The sequence below is a fragment of the Nelumbo lutea genome, chromosome 6 (genome assembly GCF_056320005.1).
Source record: "Nelumbo lutea isolate HS-2025 chromosome 6, American lotus-T2T, whole genome shotgun sequence".
NCBI classification, from domain to species: Eukaryota; Viridiplantae; Streptophyta; class Magnoliopsida; order Proteales; family Nelumbonaceae; genus Nelumbo; species Nelumbo lutea.
In genome coordinates this window covers 21,144,337-21,168,649 of record NC_142689.1, presented here as the reverse complement: position 1 = coordinate 21,168,649, position 24,313 = coordinate 21,144,337, and the positions used below count along the sequence as shown (strand labels likewise).

The 24,313-nt window shown below is 35.3% G+C and overlaps 1 protein-coding gene across 3 annotated transcripts; it reads right to left on the bottom strand.

The window, feature by feature from the left end:
- Positions 1-1,596: 1,596 nt before the first annotated feature.
- On the bottom strand, positions 1,597-21,126 carry LOC148847840 (agamous-like MADS-box protein MADS1). Of its 3 annotated transcripts, XM_088950341.1 has the most exons (10): positions 20,286-20,715; positions 20,077-20,177; positions 19,669-19,902; positions 5,610-5,691; positions 3,849-3,910; positions 3,672-3,771; positions 3,524-3,565; positions 3,355-3,396; positions 3,103-3,263; positions 1,597-1,899 (listed from the first exon to the last, which is right to left on the bottom strand). In XM_088950341.1, the coding sequence occupies exons 3-10, from the start codon at positions 19,848-19,850 to the stop codon at positions 1,896-1,898; spliced, it is 675 nt and encodes a 224-aa protein (XP_088806467.1). In that variant the 5' UTR covers positions 19,851-19,902; positions 20,077-20,177; positions 20,286-20,715; the 3' UTR covers positions 1,597-1,895. The 3 variants fall into 3 exon arrangements, with proteins under 3 accessions (XP_088806467.1, XP_088806466.1, XP_088806468.1); XM_088950340.1 differs by having other exon boundaries at positions 20,077-21,126; XM_088950342.1 differs by lacking the exon at positions 1,597-1,899 and having other exon boundaries at positions 3,099-3,263; positions 20,077-20,717.
- Positions 21,127-24,313: the final 3,187 nt, after the last annotated feature.

Below are 24,313 nucleotides of genomic sequence, written 5' to 3'. Positions count from 1 at the left end.
TATTTATTGGATTGGATTGGACCCTACCTATCCGATAATGGATTTATACTAGATTACGTCGGATTGAAACCAATTTGAACAGATTTGAACAGTGCCAATCGGCCAATTTGGATTGAAACCAATTTGAACAGATTGAATAATTCAGACATTGAATTGAACTGGTCCAATGGTCCAGAGTATTCATCAGATTAGATTGAACCTGGCCCATTTATAATGAATTCCTATTAGACATTTGGACCAGATTGGATTGGACCAAATCCAGTCCAATTGACACCCCACCCCTACTGGGGTGGTAGTATATTGGGACCCAGTAAACATCATTAGTTCATTATTATGATTTACCCATCTTGTATTAACAACATTCAGCCTCCTAAGATCGAATCGTATATGTTTTATTCAAGCAATGGGTCTTCTTTACTTTATGGATCTACCTATTCTTTCTTTATCGTATATATTCTTCTAACCTAGAGTTATGAACTCTAGATCCTATCTTCACCAATAATGAATTAAAACAAACCATTTTTCGGAGGGAAGAACCATCGGAAATCCAGCGATCTATTTATTAAGGCTGGAAGGAATAAAAATTCAAATATATACAGCACAAATACATATAAAATAATATAAAATAAAAGGTTTTTCATTTTACATATTTGTATTTGTAAAACTTTGTATTTGTAAAACTGTAATCATTCCAAACTGAGCCTAATGGATTCAAATTCAGATATTAATTGATTGATCCGATTCATTTAAACTTTTTTTTTTCTAATTATACTTCAAGAATTATCACTAAATAAAGAATAAAGATGCCAGCCACACCACACCAAGTTGATCTAATTTATTTTACCAAAAACAAAGTTGATCTAATTTGCTATGAGCACACCATCACGGTTGATCTAATCTGATATGGGCAGACTATGGTTGATCTAATTTGATACGAGTAGACCACCACGGTTGATCTAATTTGATATGCGCACAACCTCACAGTTGATCTATTTTGATATGGGCACACCACTACTGTTGATTTAATTTGATATAAACACACCATGGTTGATCATCTAATTTGATAGGGAAAATCTATGAAACTGGAAAGACATGGTAGGGGAAGGCATGTGGCATCATGTATAAACAGCACTGAACGTTTCGAAGGCCTATTTGTGTAAAGTGGAGCCATCATATAAGGTATATTTGTACCAGTGATTTAGTCAAACTATTTTTTCAGTACACAAGGTATATTTAAATAATTAATCCTTTTATTTTTTCAGTAATCAGAAACGTTTTGTGGCTTTAAAGGTTTTTATTTTCCAATTAGAATTTAGTTCTTCCCTACCAACTTTTTGGTTAGTATTTTTACTCCATTTTTTTTTTCTTTACAAAGATTCAGTTGATAAACAAGTATGTGATAAGATAATTTCGATTACATTATACAAATCATATCAATTATTAAGATCCATTTACCACACACAGGATAGAACACTGATATACAAAAGATGCTACCTGTATCACTATAGGCTCACAGCATGTTATAAAGAAATCCATGGAGACAGATATGCAGATTATCATTAGAAGAAAGGGAAGAAGTCACACAGGAATAAGAACTACATTAAACTGCTTCTTTTATATATAGTAGGATCCAATTAATATTTGGTTCAGCTAAATACACAGTCTACAGCAAGTCTGTCTCCAACATAAGATTGATTGTGAAATTTATGAAGAACCCATGTAGAAAGAATGCTAAGATCCTCATTTCTGTTATTTTCACCTCTGGTTCTTAGCATTCTCTTGGTACGCATATCACCCAGGAAGGATACTGCTTCGAAGAAAGAAAGAAAGACAATAGAAGGAAGGGAATTAAGAGAGAAAGAAAAGGAACTCCAGAAATATGTCCCTTGAGCATACTAACTGCAAGCAAGACAAAACAAAGAACATAATTAGATTAAGTTATGTTGAGACATAATTGTAGTAATGTGTCTCACTGATGGGGTTATCAGTTATGGTAAAAAAAAGGCTATGTTCTAATGCTTCAGGCTTCCAGGATACTGGAAAGGGTGGGGTATTAGATTGGGACCTAGCTAACCTGTGGCATTTTAGCTCAAAGTGGCTAATCTCACACTTGAAAAACCAAGATTTTACCATTGCATCAAGCAAACCATATCATAGTTAATAAGTTAAGAGTTCGAATTTGATCGCTAATGGTATAATTACTAACACCAAATACTTACACCCTTGAGGCTTCAGTCAAATACTTACATTTTCGACTTTACCTTATAACTTACACACCCTTTGGCCACAAAAATCAGTGAAGCTGGTTGATAGCAGTCCGAATGAGCTGCAGACAAAATCATACACGGCTAAACTACCTATCACGGTTGAACACACCAGTGCTCATTGTGGGCCTCATATGAAACCCAGCTGTACTGAATACCGACGTATTCAACTGTGATAGGTAATTCATCCTGGTGTGCATGATTTTGTCTCCAGCTAATCCGCTCCCGGTTAATTGAAAGGTAAAAAGTTGACACTGTTTATTTTATTTCTTCAACCTAGGAATTGGGATCTGCTCCTCACATAGGGCACCTCACGATGATCTCACGCACACCCCACCGTACATTGGGAACATCTCTCATAAATTGATAACACATAAGTACGGAAGATATTCCCTATACAGTGGGATGTGCCAGTGAAATTGGTGTGAGGAGCAGAGGAGATCCGGTCTCCAACCTAGTGGAGGTGGAGGTACTAGTAATTTACTATTACAGCCTTACCATAATTAAGGACTATGGTATCAGCATACTTATTCAGGTACATCCATTATTTGTTATGAGATAGAGGTTCAAATATGAATTTATGAGAAAGGCGTTACTGCTTTCTGATCCAAAGAATCTTCCAAAGCTTTTTTACATGGTAGCATTCAATGGGATCCAAACCCTTTGACAAAAGGTTGATAAGGTTATATGATATATGCTGTAGCTTTATGCATAGGTATATAATTTATCTCATAAATTCATACTTAATGAGCATGCAGACGTTGCACCAATTTCATCTGATATATGTGCAAGTTCATTTGTATCATACTACTATGTAAATGGTGGTAGAAAAGTTTACCCTAGCTGGAGTGCTGTTTGTTCTTGGCGGGAGTAATGGTGGTTGGGTTCCAGTAGATTTACTTGGAGGAAGTTCCGGGAGTCGAATGTCTGAGGCATCACCTCATATTCAGATGCAGACATCATGCTCATGTGCTGCTGTGCCCTCTCGTTCTCAGCTATCTAACCATCAGAAAGCTCATTTATATTATTATCATAAGCATCTAAATATACATTCATACAGAAGAATATAATGCAGGAGAGAGAGAGAGACCTTAGCACGAAGATACATGTTATCATTTTGTAACTCAATCTCCTGCATAAGATACAATGTATAATCAGTGACATTCAAAGCTGAAGAAGTTGTTAAGTGACACAATATGAAAAATGGAGAAAAGAGTTACTTGAAAGAGAAACATGAATGTAAGCCTAGTAGTAATTACCCTTTTCTGCATATACTGGATTTCGGCATACAACAACTCATTCTGTGAGGTTTCAACATGTTAGCAAGACATACATGAGCTTATAACAAACTAAAGGACATTTATTGGGTACAGCTTAAGAAATACTGATGGGTATCAGATCAAATACCTTCTTAGATCGAATTCTGCTAATGCCTTTCTCCAATCTACTCTCAAGCTGTTTGAGTTCTTTAACGGTCATAGTACTTAGAGCCTCTCCCATCAAATGCCTGCAAATGGCATTGTAGACGAAATTATAACTGTACAACTCTCGCAGGTTGAGCTTAACAAAGATTGATAGACTTACCTGTTTGAGTTTTGTAAAATGCCTATTTGTTGTCGCAGCTTATTGGCTTCTTGCTGGTAGAACTAATATGATTGTTGATAGAGCACAGAAGAGTTGGAATGTTTCAGTTAGAAAATGCGGAAAGGATGATGATTAATATAAAGATGTTGGAAATGGTTGATATATATATATATACAGAGAGAGAGAGAGAGAGAGAGAGAGAGAGAGAGAGAGAGAGAGAGTTTATGGGAAATAGTCTAATCTCTGCTTGCTGGCATGGCATCAATTACATATATATCTATGAAATATTTACCCATTTAAATACATGCAGTATATGATACATTTATTACTTGTTCTTTATTGAGAAATCAGAGAGCTCTCCTACACAGGAGAATGTGTACAACGAACAGACCTTACAACTAAACATGGAAACGATATGCTCAAAAAGATTGATAAGGGGATTAATCTCCAAAATTGAAACTTTGGCTTCCTGGGCCAGGCTATATTATTGACCTGTTTGAACTGTTACTGCATTGGACTGAACATGCAAGCGGCCTATTTAACTGTTTCTAAGTAAGTCTTGGAGATTGAATGATGAAGTATCATGATTAACAAATGGATCTCTGATCAAACCTGAGATGTTCCTCTTACGAATAAAAATGATTTTAAACACTAATTTTTGCATGTTTGTGTATTCTGTGGATAAATTTGACCACTAGTTTATTTAAAAGTCTTGTGGACATCCTTGTCATTGAATTTGTTGCCTGGTTCGAACAGGCAAGCTTAAACTCCTTAATTTGATGCTACCACTTTTTCATTGAATTTCTTGAAGAAGGATATATGGGCTATCACTTTGGATGCTAAACATATATTTGTTAGGTTTTCCACAGAGGAAGATTATTTGAAGGTGTGGTTGAGGGAGGTATTTAAGATATATTTTTTTTATTTTTTATTTTTTTTTTGTTCTGGCTTTTCAAATGGGTTCCAGAGTTTGAATCTGGTTGGGAACCTTCAATTTTTGTGGGTATGGATTAACTTCCCCTCTTGCCAGTTAACTTTTATATCGAATAAGGCTTGTTGAGATCAATTGTTCAATCTGATGCCATTGGTTTGGTGAAAAAGGTGGAACCGTGGAAATTGTTTTTTATTGGTTTTTTCCCATGTTGCTAATTTGGTTTTCTTTTGGGGGTTTCGGCATTAATCTTTGGAGTTGGAGATGTGTGCTTTTCATAGTAGAGTTTGGCTTGAATGAGAAAGGTATTTCACTTGTGAGGTAGCGAGTTTCTTTTCTTTCCCATTTGATCCTTTGTTAGTGGAACTTTTATTCATGCACGAATGTAGTTTTGTAAACCGCATAAAATCATTATGTTCTTGGATGTTCTTTTCTACCATGTTTTTTCTCTATTTCCTGTTACTATCAATCCTTACAATCCTGTTTCAACACAAAACTATTTGTGTATGAGAGAGAAGAGAGAGAGAGAGAGAGAGAGAGAGAGAGAGAGAGAGAGAGAGAGAGAGAGAGAGAGAAATTTCAAGGTGAAAATGTAGTTAATGCATGCCATGCATTATTATTTACTCAAGTTCTATTTTTCAACCAGAAAACGACTTGAAGACCAATGACTAATAATAAAAATTCTAAACATTCTAAGTACTATTAATGGTTGATCAATAATATCTAACAATGAATTTATTTTGATCCAAAAAATATTAATGTGAATCTTCATAGCTTGCACAGATCTAGGTTAAAAGACTCGTTTAAAAAGTAGAAAGAATGAAACTTACCTGGGCATTGGCTTCTGAAACAGATCCAGAATTGGAAGAATCTGCGGAGGCCTTCTTGTACCTCTCAATTGTTGTCTTGACACTGCACCCATTAACATAGAACCATATGAATTTTGCAAAATTATTGTAGTTTTAATGGATCACCCAATTGAGCAACTTATTAGGAGTATAGTTCAGTTTCCCTGATTCAAAGAATTTTAAGTACATTAGGCTTGGGTTCAGGCTCAGGCCAACTCAAAATTTAACGAATGTGAAACCCAGCCTGATTAAAGTTGCACTCTACAACTTTAATGTGTTAAGAATTAGCCATGGTAATAGAAATGCCCAAAACAGCCATTTTTAGTTTTAACCTTAAGACAAATAGCAAACCGGACATTTTTGCTACATAGTGAGAGTTATACCCAGGATTATGAAGGATGCATCATAACAATGACAAAATAACCTAAGAATGCAAGCAACTATAAGGAAATATCTTATGTAGGTAAGAGTGTATACAGGTCTGAATCATTATATGAATGCATAAATACAAGAAAGATAATTGAACTTTTTGAATAATAATTGTCGATATACTTGGATATATACAAACAAAAAACATAGACAGTCACATTTGGGAACTCTTTGGATAAAGGATTAGTTTTGTCAAGTTCATGAGTGTAAGGATAATAAAAATTTTTCGGTAAGTAGGAACCTCTAATAACTATTAGAGTATTAGTCACTATAACTAATAGTCATGTTGAAGAGATATTTTATTAGTTATTAGAGAATATTAATTACAAATAATTGCCAATTTTTTTAATGCTTTTCCTTTGCAAAACATAATACTTTCACTTAAATCTTTTATTTTAGGTATGCTAACTTCTAAAAAGTTTAAGTAAAGTGAAAGGAAAATAAAAAGGAAGCAAAGAAGAAAAGTAGAGAACATATAAAAGAGATGGAAAGAAGAAGAAGAAGAAGAAAGGGAAGTCCAGCAAGGAGAAGTCGAACTAGCTCTCCTCACTTATCAACCAAGTTGAATTATCATTCACTAATAGCCAAAATTACAACAGTGCCCATAGATAAGTAAAACAGATATAAGTAAGAAAACACAATTAGAAAAAAACAAGTATGTCCCTTTTGACTAATTATAACACTCCCCCCCCTATACATATATATATATATATATATATATATAAAATTTCCAGCTTGTTATAAATATAATTCATCCTTGAACGACCAATGCTTTTAGTAAAGATATCAACTAATTGGTTTTCTGACTTAACATAAGGAGTAATAATATATCCACTTGTCACTTTCTCTCTCACAAAATCACAATTAACTTTCATATATTTAGTTCTTTCATGAAACACTATGTTGGGGACTTAGAGGCAATATGTGTTGTGGCTTGGTTGTAACCATAGTTGTCAAGGCGATGCCTAGGCGACAAGGTGCCCTTGGAGCCTTGCCTCGCCTAGTCGCCAAGTAGTTTTGTGCACTATGTTATAAAATACTTATATTTTTGATTTTTTTACATTATAATTATAAAATATGCATTATTAAAATAGAATACTCATTTTATGTGTTTATGTACTATTTTTTTTTATTATTTTCTTATTTGTTAGGGTTTAATTAATCACCTAGCCTCGCCTTGGTGCCTTAAAAACTATGGTTGTAACAAAACAATTTAATGGGTTGACTAATTATGATAGTCATCTCCTGAAGAAGATGCTTCAACCAAACTAAATCATAGTTTTTATGGGCAATTGCCCTATGTTCAACTTCAACACTACTCTTTTTTTATCAATAACTTCAACACTACTCTATGCTTTTTGCTCTTGCAAGTAACAAGGTCTCTACACAATAAGGTACAATACCCTATAGTAGACTTCTTGTCGTTTGGAAACCCTACTTAATCTGCATTTGTTACCCTTCTAGGGACAAGTCTCCTCCTTTCTTGTACAATAACCCATGACCAGGAGCATCCTTAAGATACTTCAACACCCTCATAACAACATTCCAATAAGTAATTGTAAGGTTCTACATGAATTGACTGAGGACTTTAACACTAAAGGATATCCCAGGCCTAGTGATAGTGAGATAGATCAGCTTTCCTACCAGCCTCTGATATCTTACAGGATCTTCTAATGACTCCCCTTGACTATCAGTCATCTTCACACCATAGAAGTTTTCACCGGCTTAGATCCCAACAACCTGATTTCATCTAACATGTTCAAAACATACTTTCATTGAGACAAAGAGTTTTCCACTTTGATTGTGCTACCTCAATTCCCAGAAAGTATTTTAAAGTTCATAAATCCTTAATTTGAAAATGTTGTTGTAATAACTAATTCAACTCACTACTTCCATTTTACATCACTACTAATACGAACAATATCATTAAAATAAATTGTTAGTATGATTTTCCCAAATGTAAAATCCCTACTAAACACAAAATCATTAACAATGCATTGTTTCAAACCATAATCTTGCACCACATTGCTAAAGTGACTAAACCATGTTCGTGGTGATTGCTTCATCCCATAGATAGCCTTCCTCAATTGGTATACCTTCCTTGACACCCTCTAAGCAACATGTCCAGGATGTTGCTGCATATACACCTCTTCCTAAAGATCACCATGGAAAGAAAGAATTTTTGGCATCAAGTTGAAACAAGGGCCAATCAAATTGGGTGGCTAAGGAAATGAATACCCATATAAAGCCTATTTTAGCCACTAGTAATAAGGTCTTTAAATAATCCACACCATAAATTTATGTGTATCCCTTGGCAATAGGTTGAGCTTTGAACCATTTAATACTTTCATCTTGACAACGCTTAACTGTATAAACCCACTAACAACCAACAAGCTAGTTCTTAGAATGTAAGGAAGTAAAATCCCAAGTATTGTTGGATTGAAGAGAATGAGATTTTTTATCCATTGCCTTCTAGTTAGGAGATGAGAGGGCTTGCTATACAAAACATGAAAGAGAAACAAAGGATAAAAGGGAAATGAACTACTGATATAAAGGAGACAAGTGAAGAAAAGAGACATACTGAGAAAGGGTGTGCTTTGTGCATGCATGCTTACCTTTACAAAAAGCAATAAGAAGATCAAGATTTGAAGATGGTGGATCTGTCAACAATAAAGACTTTGGTGGTAGGTCAAAAGCTAAAGTTGGGTCAACAACTGATGATGATTTTGGTTGTCGATAATGTTTAGAGTACACTCTGTGAATTGATAGTGGGTAAGGGACAAAATTACATCACCGAAGTTAGAAGGAAGAGGGATAGAAGGGGATGAATCACACCTATAAATATAGGGTAGATTACCAAAGAAGTTAACACCTAAAGCATCAAAAGCTTTTTGTAGAACAGGATCATAATACTTGTATCCTTTTTTAGTATGAGAGTGACTGAGGAAAACACATATGATAGCTCTAGAGTCAAGTTTATCATGACCCAAACCCAATTTGTGAACAAAACACACACTACCAAACACACGAAGATGAAGAGAAAAAGAAGGAAACAAGATAGAAAATGGAGACTAACCATCTAAAACTAAGGATGGCATATAGTTTATGAAAAAACAAGAGGTGATAAATGCATCACTCTAATAAATTTTAGGAACTGCATCTGAATCAACAAAGCATGAATGGTTTTAATCACTTGATGATTCTTCCTCTGAACCACACCATTTTGCTAAACAGTATGTGAACAGGAGAACCATGAGAGTTAAAGTAAGATTGAAAACTATTATAAAAATGTTCTTTAGCATTGATAAAACAAAATGCTTTAATACATACATCAAATTGTTTCATTATCTTAGCATGAAAAGAGAAAAATAGAGAACAATTCTGAACACTTCTTCATTAAGTAGATCTGTGTCATTCTTGAATAAGTCATCGATAAATGTTATAAAATACCTGAATCCATCATAAGATGACACATGACTTGGTTCCCAAACATTTGAGTGAATTAAAGCAAAAGGACTAAGGACTCTGTTATCTTCTTTGGGAACAAAATACACTTTATGATGTTTTCTTAATTGACATGACTCATAATCTAACTGATTACAAACTCTAAAGTTGGAACTAACTTCTTCAAAATACACAGAGAAGGATTATCAAGATGACAATGCCATTGATGTCGCATAAGAGAGGAGTGAAAAGCCTTTTGTGAGCCATGGTCATCCAAGTAGTATAATTTTCCAACTTCACGGCGACCACTAATTTTCTTTCTTATCTTGAGATCTTGAAAGACACAATAAGGCGGATAAAAGGCTACCAGAAAATGAAGGGCTTGAGCAGGTTTACTTATAAACAAGAGACTAGAGGGAAAGTTGGGAATATAAAAAAATAGCCAAGAGGCATTACCGGTACCAATAATGGAGGAAGTGACATAAGCTAAAGTGGCAATTTGAGATGGAGGAGACAAAGATACAAACATATCTATGGAGCTAGTAATATGGTTTAAGGCTCCAAAATAAATGGCCCATGGTGAATGTGTAGAACTAGAAACAAAGTAGGCAGTACCTAACTTCATAAGTGTAGCAGTGGCATTACTAGAAGAAGAAAACTAGGAAAGCCTTTCATACTCCTTGCGTGAGACAGAGATTGTCTTTATCCTTGCCAACACTAGAAGTAGGAATATCTTCAATCACACTAAGGCTTTAAAAATCACCATTCACCACAACATGGTTAACCCAAGAAGATGGAGGACCATAAAGATCATAACAAATGTTGACTATGTGACCATCTTTTTCACTATGTGAGCACTCATGAGATGAACTATGTTAACGACCACTATGACCACCACCATCTCTTCCACATTTACCATGCATTCCTCTTCTAGTAAAACCTCCTCTAGAAGCTACCATACCTAATTGCTCTAAAGATGGGACGTGATCACTATGTGGAGATAAGGATCTCCTTATGTAGGAGAAAGCCTCAAACGAGGATAGAACATCACCACTACCTAAGATTTAGGCCCACACCAGTTCAAATTCTCTTTGTTCTTGTTGTGTCTTCAGAGCAATGGATAGGGATTGATAAACATTAAGTTCATTCCTTAAGCTTTTCAAGGAAGCAAAATATTCTTTAACATTTTTATCCCCTTGATAAAGGGAAAAAAAGTTTTGGTATAATTAATATATTCTTCTAACATTATCTTGTCTGGAATATGAATACTTGGCACGGTCCCAAATCTCCTTGGCCATGTCTAGAAAAATGAGATTCACATTAATATGGTTCTCCATACTTCTACTTACCTCTTGAGATGAGAGATACTTCAACCGACTTAGCCCATGGTATATAATTAGTACTATTAAGTTTCATTGTGGTTAACTATGAATTCATGAGATCAGATTGCAACAATTACAGTGGGTTTAGTGTTACCACTTGATGAAGCCATGAGTGCAAAAAGAAAATACTAATTTTTCACTTAGGTAAACTATCAAACAATTGGTATACATCTATTGTAGCACTCTTTTCAGTTAGGAAAAACACTAAAAAAATCACTACATTTCTATTTGAGAAAACTAGGAAAGCATCACACTTACCACAAGATGGCACCACACCACAAACACAACAAAATCACCACACAAATTGAAGCATCACAAAGCTTCCATCTTCGAACTATTGAGTGGAGGGACCTTAGAAAAGCACCACCAACTCACACAAGACTGCAACTTGAGGCATTAAAGTCTCTTGTCCAAAGTGAAGAGTTTTCTCTATTTCTAGACTACAAAGAAGAGAGACATGAATAGTAACAATCAACTTTAATGCTCTAATACCATGTGCTAACTTCAAAAAAGTGTAAGTGAAAGGAAGACCAACAAGGAGATATCGAACTAATTCTCCTCACTATCGACCTAGTATGAATTATCATTCACTAATAGCTGAAAATACAACAATGTCCCTAGATAAGTAAAACAAATATAAGAGAGAAAATAGCAACAAGAAAAGGACAAGTATACTCCTGTCAACAAATTCCAACATTAGGAATACATTTCCAAGGCTAAAATTTTTGCAAAAAAAAAGAGTTAAGTTTGTTTCCCATAATGAATCCATATAAAAAGGCCATTACCCAATTTTGGTCCTAGCTATGTGTGGTCTTGGGAGGGGTGAACTAGATACAAACCTAGCCTTTAATACCTTTTCCTTTTATGCAAAGTGGCTACTCTACTCTAAGACTTTAACCTGCAATTTCATGCTTAACAACCTAAGATTTTACCATTACACCAAACAATGACAACTCAATAATGAATTTATAGTTTTATATCCATTATTGAAATAAAACAACCTACTTTCAATCTCCAAAGCATTGCTATTAAGTTCAAAATGGGAGATAGAATAAAAGGGGAAAGAAGCTTGGTCATTGGATTATAAAATGAAATTTTAATGTACAAATTGATAGATTAAGAAAACAAGAATTATCTATATAAATTGCAACTCAAGGCCTTGAACTAAATTCCATATGAAATTTAGGGTAGAAAGATAAGAGGATGAGATTGTGTGGAGGTAGGGATAGGAGAGATTTATTGTCTTACCAACTTTTCTTACTATTTAATAATGAATAATTTTAAGAAAAACAAAGGGAAATGAATTTTTATATAAAGAACCACTATAATGTCATTCTTTAAATATTTATTCTATTTACTTTAATGTTATAGTTGTCATATGCAAAGCAAATAATATTATACTATTAGGCTTTGCATATGCTATCTAAGAGTGTTTTATTATTTATATATATTTCTTTTTCACATTATAAAAGATATTTATATGTTATACATACAAAAAAATACATCGTAATATCCAATATTGTATAGGATACTTGTTAAAAATTATTAGTTAGTAGATACAAGAGAATTGTGGAACTTAGTCGGTCCACCCTAATATTATTAGTTCATAGGAGTTATTAACTCATAAGATATTAATTATAAGGGTGCTAGTAATTGAAATATGTAGTGTGCATGAGACATTTCAAAGTAGCAAAAAGGTGAATAAGGTCATTAAATTTAATTAGAGTTGAAGAGCGAACAGGTACAATGAGAACATATAATGCTAAACTATTTCCAATGTGAAAATAACTTATTTTTTTCTAGTTTTCAGGGTGTTGAAATGTTACAAATAGAATAACAGCCAATATTAAAAAAAAATTATAGGATCTCTGACCCAAATACAAGTTAGATATTGTTAATACAAGACAGGTGGATAAGATTGATTATTCTCAATTTGGGATAATGAAGAATACACAGGCTGATAAAAAAAAAAAACAATGAAGAATACATAGAACAATTCTATCAAATCAAATGAAAATTTTGGGACCAGAATCTGACAAAAATATTGTTGGGTAACTTTTAAACTAAAAAATTTGAGAAGATAACTTTTAAGCAAGATGGAAAATATGAAATACCTAAAACAAGGTCAAATTCTTCAAAATTGACATCATCTTTTCATAATGCTTTGGCTTCAAAGTTGTGGTTGTAAAGGAATGAGAGGTTGTCAAAGGTTAGGTAGCTAGGACCAACATTGGGTAATGATCCTTTTTATCGTGAATTAGAAGACTCTTTATGGAGATAGAAACCTAATGGCCAAATCTTTGGGTTAAGATTGGCATGTAGAACTAATTCTTTTTTTTTTTCATCATCATCATCATTATCATCACCCATGCCTCGTCCCAACTATATGGGGTTGGCTACATGAATTCTATTTAATGTCATTTTTTATAGGAAAACATAACTTTCATTAATTATGAGAATTATAGAATTACAACTGCAACCTTCTATTTAAAGTCATATATGCAACTAAATAATTAGTGCCTAAATCATTTCTTACTATTTCTATCAATGTCCTTTTTGGTCTACACTTAACTCCTCTATCCCCTTTTCTTCTTCTAATTGGAGCTATGGGAGGTTTTCTATGTATGTGACCAAACCATCTTATTCTACTCTCTCTCATTTTATCACCTATTGGAGCTACTCCTAGGTTCCTATAGATTATTTCATTCCTATTCTTATCATTTTTTAGTTTTTCGATTTTCCCACTCATCCATCTTAGGATTTACATTTCTGTAGCACTCATTTTCTAGACATGTTTCTTGATTGTCTAACACTCTACTTTATACTTATAACGAAGTCTTTTTTGAAGGTAAAAACAAAAATTGTAATAAAAAGAAAGAAGATACAACTTTTTGAATACAAGAAAAATCAACCACCGAAAAAACAAAAAAGGCTAATCCTTCATTTATCCCAACAACCCCAACGTCACCCAACTAAGAAGCACCACAAAAAGGATCCACAACACAACGAGCCAACCATAGACAAAACTACCACACCAAAAATGACCAGCTCACCAATCCAACCCCAATCACAAAAACCAAAAGAAATGAACACCAAAACTTACTTCAACCAAGAAGTACCCCTAAGCACATCTTTGCTCGAAGCAGAAATTCTCCCTTTTCCTCATCTTCCTCTTCTCTAGTTGACATGGACTTCTTCGTTTGAGTTTGAATTCAAAAACAACGCCACACCTAACTAGTGTTTTAGAAGGTGTAGGAGGCATATGCCTGGAAACATGCCTTAAAGCGAGGCACCCCCAAAACGCCTAAGGTGTATGCCAGAGGCACTGATGCCTTTGAGGCATGTGCCTCAGGTGCAAGAGGCATATGAGACATATGCCACATGAGGCGTGCTAGAGGTGTACATCTCATGCACCCCTCAAGAAAAAAACAAAAGAAAGAAAAATAGAAAAAAAGAAAGAAAAGGGAAGGGAGCGGGAAAGAGAAAGATGAGATCTTCCTCCTCTTCTTAAGTAAGAGTAGCTTAGTGTGTTCCTAGTTTATCTTCTTATCAGCATGTTTCTAGTATGTGGTTATATTTTTAGCTTATAACAGTTGATTGAATAAACTACATGTAATTTTTGAAAGAATTCATTTTGTTTCTACTCTCTACTAAATTCTTTTTTTTTTTTCCAATAGCTAAGTTGAGGAAAACAACCTTCAAGTAGTATTTACATGATAACATATATGAAGGAAAAAGAAATCCTTGTGAAATTGTACTATGTATTTACATGATAACATACTTAAATTGCTTATTCTACCGGAAGTTTCTATCTTGTAATATGTTGGTCTTATTAAATGTAGAAAAAGGTAGTCAAGCAGGAACATTTTGGTGACCTATTCTTGAAGAAAGCATGTGAAGTTGTCTTTGTGGTAAAAAACAAAATCATGTATATTGACAAACAACTCCTAAGTTTTATTACCAACAGAGAAGAATACATACAAATTTTGGGGATTTAAGTAATTGGTTGCAAGGGAAAATTCTGGGAAACAGTATAAGAAAAGTAATGTTATCATCACCATATTTTACTATTGCTACTTTAGTCAAATTTTCCATTCAAGGAAAACATTCAAAACGGACTACCAATACAGCCACTCTATGAAAAGTAAGTGGGATTATTTGAAAATCCATGAAGATTCGAGCTGTTCAACCTGCAAGATGGTTAGTAGATGCTAATCCAATGAATGTGAAAGACCCTACCCTTGTTGACAAGTTATCTGAATAGGATATAGGAGATTTTCACATTCATTGGATTAGCACCTACTAACCATCTTGCAAGTTAAACAGCCCGGATCTTCATGGATTTTCAATGGTCTCAGAATAGGTACAGTTTATGTTGTTGCATTCTACATTGAACCAATGCTCATAACAAAAGAATAAGAAAAGAGAAAGGGAAGGAGAGCAAATCAACAACTGGCTCTGACCTCCATCCTCCAAATTTGATCGCCTTCTCCATTAATCTACAGAGAATGACTTCAATAGAGAAGAAATTAAGTGATTTTGTCCTCCTTACTCTATTTTGTATTGTTTCTCATAGCGTTTGGACTAGGATTTTTTGATTTCCTGTTCGTAGAAACTCTAACTATATCCATGTTTTAAAGCTTTGTCTGGTGAGAAGTAGAGAGAAAAGTGAGGTCTATTGATGTTTTAGCATTTTTACTTGTTATTTTGTAGATCAGTCTAAAAATAGACTAGTTGAGATTCGAATAGGAGAAAGGAAGGCTGTCTAGCATGAGTACAAGGATTTGAGACCTTTTCTTGCATGGGGTAGCCTACTACTGGATCTATATTCTTATTAAGAGGAAGAGCAATCTCTTGGGGTACTAAGAAACAAGGCTGCGATGAAAAATACAAAATGGAGGCCAAATACATTGCTTGTAACACTACAACAACTAAAGCAATTTGGATTAAGAAGTTCATAGAAAGCCTAAGAATAGATGGTGCATCACAAGGACCAGTCATAATATTCAATGATAATCAAACAACAATTCAGACCATCAAGAATGGTGAAATAGAACTCAAAGGGAAGCATATTGAATTGCAATACAGATATTTGTTAGATGTCTGCCAATGGAAAGAGATCGTAGTAGAGAATGTGCCCATAAAGGATATGGTTGTCGACCCACTGATGAAGCCCACTGGAGTGAAGGCTCAGTTTGGAAAGAGTACAAATGCAAATATGTACGGTGCAAATACAAGGTTTTGTACTTGCACTCTTCCCAATGGAGCTGTTGGCACCTTGATCATCTTGGGCCTTGATGGCTAAGTGGGAATGTGGGATATGAAGGAATGAGTGGCTATAGGCCCTTGTGATCTGTGGTTGGATGTACAAGTCTTTTGGCCAATGTATAACCTCCACCATTGGATTGGTTTCTCTATGTACACACACGTATCTCATAAAAATGATTTTTCCATTACTTTTGTTTAAAATAAAATTGTTTTTATTTTATGTGTACGTGTTTTGACTCAGTCGCATGGAGAAAAAGGTTTGATTGGAGACTATTGCCAAGCTAGTAGAGGTTAGCTTGGCTTGGATAGAGTCAAGGACTGACATAAAAGACGTTGGGGTCAATTATGTGGCCCAACATTCCCACAAAAGGAGATTATATAAATAGGATTCACGGCCCATAACTCTTCTGCAAGTTATTAGAGTCCTTACACTCTCCAATCGCAGTTGTTCCTAAGCTACAATTTGGACAAGTCATCAGACTCTTTGAATTGGTATCTACTGACATTTGTTTTGCTAGTCAAGAGATCTTAGACTTTCACTATTTATATCAAAAAGAAAGAAAAGAATATGATTTTTTTTTTTAATTTGTAAAGAAAAAATATGTTGTACTTATGTTGGTTTAATTGTACATGTGTAGGGGTTGGTATGATACACCAAGATCTGTAGTATAACTACAAGTATTACTAGCTACCTATATTATCTACACCTCAAAAATGACCCATGATCACTTTGGTTATTCTAAAGATCTAACGGAGATATCCTTTATTAACTCTCTACTAATTAATAATCTATTATCCTTGTTATGTTATGTTATATTATGTATGTATATGTGTAATGTATGCATATCAATTGTCATCGTCAACATGGAAAAGCGTTCGATAAAGCTGTGTTTGGTTTAAAGGAAAAAGTAGGGAAAGGAAGGGAAACCTATACAAGGTTTGTAAAGGTTTCCTTACATTTCCCTACTTTTTCCTTCAAACCAAACATAGCCTAAGGGATTAATATTAGGAAAACAAACAAATTATGATAAACTAAATGAATGCTGAATACCTTAGGGCTCCAAAATTCAGACTTCACAAAATATAGGAAATTCCCAAAAGAAAAGAATAAAAAAAGAATAAAAATGGAAAATTATTAAGTGGGTTCACATGTGGAAGAGTTCTAGTCAATCTCTGCAACCATCGTAAGGCTCTTTTTTCCTGTACATTAAATTAGTAAAGTACAGATTACCCAAAAAAATGAAAAAAAAAATCATGTTACTTTGAACAGACGGTCAGGACTATTTATGTTTGCCCAAGATCAAATGTGGTAATATCCTTATTCAATCTTCCAAAGTCTCCAAATTTTATCCATTTGAATATTGAACCTCTAAATATATAAAACCTAGATAGCCTAAGATTAGCCTCTACAACATTAATTAATATAATAATAAAGAAAAGAGGAAAGAACCCAAAAAAATATCGAAAAGAAAAATAAAAGAAGTTCTGAGCTTCAGAGTTCAGAGCTCTGAGAGACAGTTTTCAATGTGACGATTTATGGGACAGGATCTGATATTATTAATAAGTAGAACAATAAGATGACAAGACAGCATTTCTCGTAACATTTTGTTACCTTAATTTCCTCGAACACGATTGGCTGTCTCTGCCACGCTGGCAGGAGATCCGACACCATGATTGGATGAAGGATCTATACTTCCAGATTCGTGCCACGTGATGGGGCACCTAAATACATCCAGTGCAACTCCATGAGACCACTGTGTATTACTTCTACCCAGTTTGAGAAGTTTACAGAATCCCGAAATCGCCATTGGCTAAAGAACTTTTTAGGGTTTCCAGGTTTTAGTTGCAGAGGCTCTGTTGTTTTCCTAGCTGATTTAATTAAAATAACTCTTGGGTCTGTGTCCGTCGTACTCTGTAAGACTGTGTTTCTGGCTGCATCGTATAGAAGTGATCCGTATAGCAGCCAATATTGCACGCTCCCCATGCATCTTGCATGCAGAGAGACCCAAGTACAGACCTCCCATTGGGTCGTACCTTTCTCTCTTCTCATCCCTTCACCACAACTCTCTCTCTCTCTCTCTCTCTCTCTCTCTCTTCTGATATTTCAATGAATATCTGTTGAAGCATGTCTAATCCACAATAGTTCTCCGCCAAGTGCAACCTCCCTTCTGATGTCTACTGTGGGGTGACGGATTAGTGATATTTATGATTATCAATTTCATGCATCCGTCATGTGTTCATCTCCCTTTCTCAGCGCTGAGAGCCTGAGATCTCTCTGGGTGTGCGCAGAGCTGTCTGAGATGCATCGTTTAGCTTCAGCTGTTGCAGATGCTTTGTCAAGAAAGTGAGATGGGGTAAAAGGAGAAACCCAGAAAAAAGTTTCAATCTGGAAGTGAAATTTGAGTTGGGGAAACAATGGAGGAAACCCCAGTATAGAAATCATGATGCCACTCTCCTGTCAGAACTCAAGAACACAAAAAATCGCGTGTGACGTGACCAAAGATTCGTAAATAAGACTCAACAAGAAGACAACACAACATCGGCAAACCTAATCTCTGTGTCTTCAAACCTAACCAGACTGATCAACCCAATGATATTCATCCACGAGGGTAAAATGGTCTTTGAAATGATGTAAGTTCAGAAAGAGAAGCAGAAGAAACCCTATCTGTGTTTTGATTGGCTGGAGAACACTTGTGAACGTCTGTTGAGGGTACCCACTTGGGTTTGGAATCTTGCTGTGATTTGAGAGAAACCCATCTGATATATGAGAAATGTTGAAGCTTTTTTTAATGAAATTTATTGAACTGACGTGTTATTAAGGAAGAGTCAAGAGCGAGGAGAAAATGGGCTAATGAGAGCTTGACAGCTTTGATGCAGGCTTTCTTTAGTCTGAGAGAGAGAGAGAGATGAGAGGGGATAGAGATGATGAGAGAGAGAACAGGAGGAATAAATGAAGAAAAGAGAGGAAATAGCAAAAGATAAAAGAAAAAAAGAAAACAATGGAAATGGTGGAAGGAGGCTGATTTCCTAGCCTACATACACCTTCCCAACCCTACTTTGCTTCTGCTGCTACCACAAAAGTATAAGTCTACAACACTTCTATTTCTATCTAATTACAACGGATCTATCTACCAATCCAGCAAAGAACAAGAAAAGAAGCATAAAAAAGATAAGCTAATACAGGAAAAAAAAAACAAAAGGAAAAGGGAAGAAAAAAAAGACAAGTGAATCTTTGTTAGAGAGAACTAAGATCTCTAACATCACAAAATGATTAAGCTCTTACTATTAAATCCCTTCACAAAATCTAACACAGGCTCAATCAAAGCACAGAAGCATGTACAAGTCTGACTAAATTGATCCTTAACCTATAAGGCAAAAACCCAGAAAATCAAAAAAAGAGAAAAGGCTCAAAATTCATCAACAGAGCTAAGTAAAGAAGAAAAAAAAAAGAGAGAGAACATACAGTAGTGAAAGAAAGGCTCTAAGAAGAAAGAAGAAGAAGAAGAGTACTGTAGTACCTATTGTTAGCATATTCATAGAGGCGGCCGCGGCTGGAGAAGACGATGAGAGCAACCTCGGCGTCGCAGAGGACAGAGAGTTCGTAGGCCTTCTTGAGCAAGCCATTGCGACGCTTACAGAAGGTGACCTGCCGGTTTGTGGTGTTTTCGATTCGTTTGATCTCTATTTTTCCTCTTCCCATTTTTTTTCTGGGAGAGTCTTCCGTTGCTTGATTTGGAAAATCCGTGGTGAAGCTGAAACAAGCAAAACCCAAAAAGCACAAAACAAGATATTGATGATTCTGTTAGAATAAAAGACTCATATAGGCCTGAATTGGGATTGAAGCTGAAAACTTGATGGACCCGAAAGAGGCAACAGAATATAGACATGTTATCTGAAGATAATGTTTCATGTTTTTGCTTACTGACCCTGTGGAGGAAACGGAAGGGAGAAGATATAACAAAGGACAGAAACAAAGCCTTCTTCTCTGGAAAATCTCCTCCTCCTTTCTTCACCAGTGACTACAGCTCTGCACAAGAGAGATGCAGAAAATGGAAGGTGGTTGTTTTAACAGATGGATATTTATAGGCTTGAAATCAACTCTCCACCACTCATCATCATTAATACAACCACTTACCCTCTTCTCTCCTTTCTCTCCCTCTCTTTGTGTTGTTTTTCTAATGGTTTTTAATGATGAATGAGCAGAAAGAAAGCTATGGAGCTAGGGTCTTCAGATTCACTCAACAGACTCTATAACCATCCATTTTCGTGTGTATGTTTGTGTGTGTGATGGAGGAGCGCAATGGAAGAGAGAGAAAGGAAAGGGACTTCTGGAAAGCGATTTATTAATGGGTTGAATAAGACATCCGGGTTAAGTTGCACCCAACTTAATACTTAATTCCAAGAGCAGAGTTGAGAGAAAAACAAAACTGGAGCTCTCTCTCTCCTTTTCTTTTCCTTTTTCTCCTTTCTTTTTCTGTTGGATTTTTTGAAATTATTTTTTTTCAAGATTTCATTTCTGATCTCTCATTTGTAGCTGTAAGTTGATAAATTCATTAGACTGTGACGTACTCTCTCTCTCTCTCTCTGATATATTATAGCCATTGGGACCGGTTGTTGGGACCTTGTGTTGGGACTAGATCCGACGTCGGTAAATTATTGATCTTTGTATCTACTATGTTTATGACACAGCTGAAGATGACTCCCGTGTGACGTTCTGATTCATTTGGGGTAACAAGAGAAGCTGAGAAAGGGCACTTACCCTCCTATTCCAGAACCTCAGGATAGTCATTCTTTGGATTCGGATCCTACAAAGACCCGGGTCCAAACCCCACTTGCTTGTTGTACGCCTAGCAAGGTAGCAACTCTCCCATACCTAATTATGAGACTATTGACTCTGCCATACCACATCGTCTCACTTGTGGTCTTTTCTGTGGGTTCTCTCTCTCTCTCTCTAGTCTCTAGTCTCTACCCAACAAGCAAGCCCGTCTACTTTTATACTTGTTTTAGTGTTCTTGAATTCCAACCTTCTTTGACTTTCGTATTGGATTCCGATGAACCTGTTTCTATTTGCTCTTATACCAGCATACCCGAACTGATCCGACCCATTAACAGCTCTGGTAAGGGTGGAAAGAATACCCAATTACGTGGATAGTCCACATCCCAGCCCCTGAGATTTGGTTTCAGTATAACCAGGTCCAACTCAGCTGGTCCATAGATTTAAGACCAATTAGGAATTGGGTCCAACCTGTAACTGATTTTTGAAGACCCAATAAGTGTATCGACCTTGAAATCGAGTACTGAAGACAAGTCTGGGTATAGAACCGCCCGTATCATAAATGGATCACAACCTGACAAGATCCAATGAATATGATAGGATTCAGGTACACATGGACCCGAACCGAACCGACCCACTGACAACCTTAGTTGTATGGTATATGGGTTTGACCGACCCGGAAAGTTGCTATGTTTCATTATGATCAAAACCTAGGACTACCTAAACTCCCTAGGAAGTGATTCTGTGACTATGAACGCCTCAGCAATTATTGGGTCCGTGGACCTCCTTTTGGTTTATACTGTAAATATAAGGAAATATTGTATTCTTATACTCACCAAGTTGACTATGACAAGTCATTGATCAGTGAGAAAATACATGATGCTCCTCAGCAGAATTGAAGGCTGTGACTATGGCCCCACTGCCTCCTGTAACAGAAATGTGTGAATCATGGGCAAGTGAAGTGATCACCCAATGATCAAAACAGAAACCTAACCTTCTAATTAATCTGATGCTAAGTGAAGATTAGTTGAATCCATGAAAAATGGTCCAATGCATCATAGATGTCTACAGTTTGGTGCTTAGGCCCATTCAACTCAAGACCTGGACCACAAGTCCAACAGGATCAATGAACTAGAATGCTATGCTATCTTATGGGTTGGACTAATCAAGTTCATCATCTATGGTGGTCCTGTGAGTGCTAGTGCTAGTCATCATCATCACCATCATCTCTCTATGTATGCATGTGAAACATTAATCAAAACCCAATATTCCAAACAAAAGGAAAAACAAAGTTTTCATGTTACATTTGATTCTCTCTTGGGAGATCAAGATCAGAGGCAATGAAGACACAAAGAATTGAATCTTCAATGCAACTTCAGCTAATGTTTTCAGACACAAAGAAGTCTCCATCTAGTATTCAATAATTAATGCTTACAGAGGTGAGAACTCTTTCAGGGAGATTGATCTTCCAGTATTTAGAGTACTCTAGTGATGAGTGAGGACCACATAGGTGGTACCAAGTACTAATTCCTTGCTATAATTCCACATTGAAAATGGTTAGGAGGCCTTATCAGTCAACAGATAGTTCACTAAACTTGTTTAATATGGATAATTCATGCAAGGAATACAAAAGGAAGAAACTAAACATCACTGAAGGGTCTTGTTAATGGAAAGACAAGGAAGAAACTTGTTAAATCTGATTATCATTAAGTAAAAGAAAGAAAAAAAAAAACAATATTGAAGGGCCTTGTTTATTTCTGTATATTGGGTCATGCCAACTGAATTAAGTTGGGCAGATGGGCAGGGACCATGTTCAAACATTGGAAGCTTTGTTTTCTGTATATTGTGTCGATCCAACTGCACCAAGTTGGGCAGATGAGCAGAACCCATGTTCAAAAATTGGAATCAAGTAGCTTAGCGGGGAAGGGGATGACTCAACTCTAGATTAATTCAATGTGTACTGAACCCATGTTTGAACTAATTTGGACCATGGTTACATCATGGGTTTATTAACTGTTCAAAACTGATTTTCTCTTTTGAATAATTAAAATCTATGGAAGATTTAGTAATGGTTATAAGAAAAATATAGGGAAAAAAGAAAAGAAAAAAATGTGAAACAGCCATATGAAAAGATCATTCGTTTGCTCCACTAATCCCGGCCTAGCTCCATCCATCAGCTTATTTGTCTAGAACTGGGCATTCTGTCATATGATTATGATTAAAGTTATGTTTGGTATCATCGCTATTTCTACATGAAACGTTTTTTGAGTTGATCAATACAAATTTGTGAGAGAGATATTTAATGTTAAAATTGAAATTTGAACTACAGTCGTCAATGATCAATCATACACATGCATTTTTCTAGTTGAAATGACTCTCATATGTAATGTGACAACAGAGTCATGTAGCTGAAGTAATCAGTCCCACATATGCATATGCAGTTCTCTTAGGTTCCTTTTGTACATGGAGTACATGCCCTTGGGCCTAGAAAGTTTTTATGGTTTCGCGGAGCTCTTTTTATTCTTATATCTTCACTCCTCTTTTCATTAATTTAAAGTTTTTCTTTTATCTTCAAAAAAGCATATGTCACAACACATGTTTCTCACCAATTTGTATTGATCAAAACGTTGCTGAAAGAAACAACAATGGTACCAAATGCAACCTAAGAGAATGTTTCTGATTCTACTTTCCTTTATTCTTTCCTGAATTAAAGTATTGGAATCAGATTTTAAGAAATCGTCCTAACAAAAACAAACCCTTTTTTTTTATTTCTTCATAGTGCTCTTTTGACCCACATAAGGATTCATATTTGAATAATGATCTTTTCATTTTTCTGTAAACTAAGGTTCTCTTATCTTGTCAGTGGTTGATGGAAGCCAATTCTCTGCTTGGTTGAGTGGTAAAATAATTCATTAAATAATGTGAGTTCTTTTGGAATAGTGTTGGTTTCACCCATACATTTTGAATCTGGCTGTACCATCCATCACTTTCCAAAATTCAACATTAAAAAATTCAATAACTAGGTTGTGTTTGGTTTGATAAAAAATGAAGGGCATTCGGTTCAGAGACTGTTACTTCATTTCAAATTTGAGAATGAAAAGAAACCAACCCAATTGTATGGGGTTCATAATGCAATCCAATAATTCAATGTAAAGGGAACACATGCAGCATAAAGTGTTTCTTGGACTTTCAAAAGATGCCAAACTGTGGTATTTAATGCAATACCTAATTCCATAAATACAGCATAACCGTCACAACTCACAACCACACCATCCTTTCCGTTGTTGTTTTCAAAAAGAGCAAAAAGAAATTAAAGATTTAAAGGAAAAAAAAAAAAAAAGAACAAAGCTATTGTTGTTTGTAGAGGAAAGATAATTATTAGTTGAGCA

Bases quoted from the DNA above. Each gene is read 5' to 3' on its own strand.
- LOC148847840 (XM_088950340.1), bottom strand. From the start codon at position 19,850: ATGGGAAGAGGAAAAATAGAGATCAAACGAATCGAAAACACCACAAAC. The intron at 3,911-5,609 runs GTAAGTTTCATT...CAATCATATTAG, and splicing joins TTTCAGAAGCCAATGCCCAG to TTCTACCAGCAAGAAGCCAA. The intron at 3,566-3,671 runs GTATTTGATCTG...GAAACCTCACAG, and splicing joins GCAGAATTCGATCTAAGAAG to AATGAGTTGTTGTATGCCGA.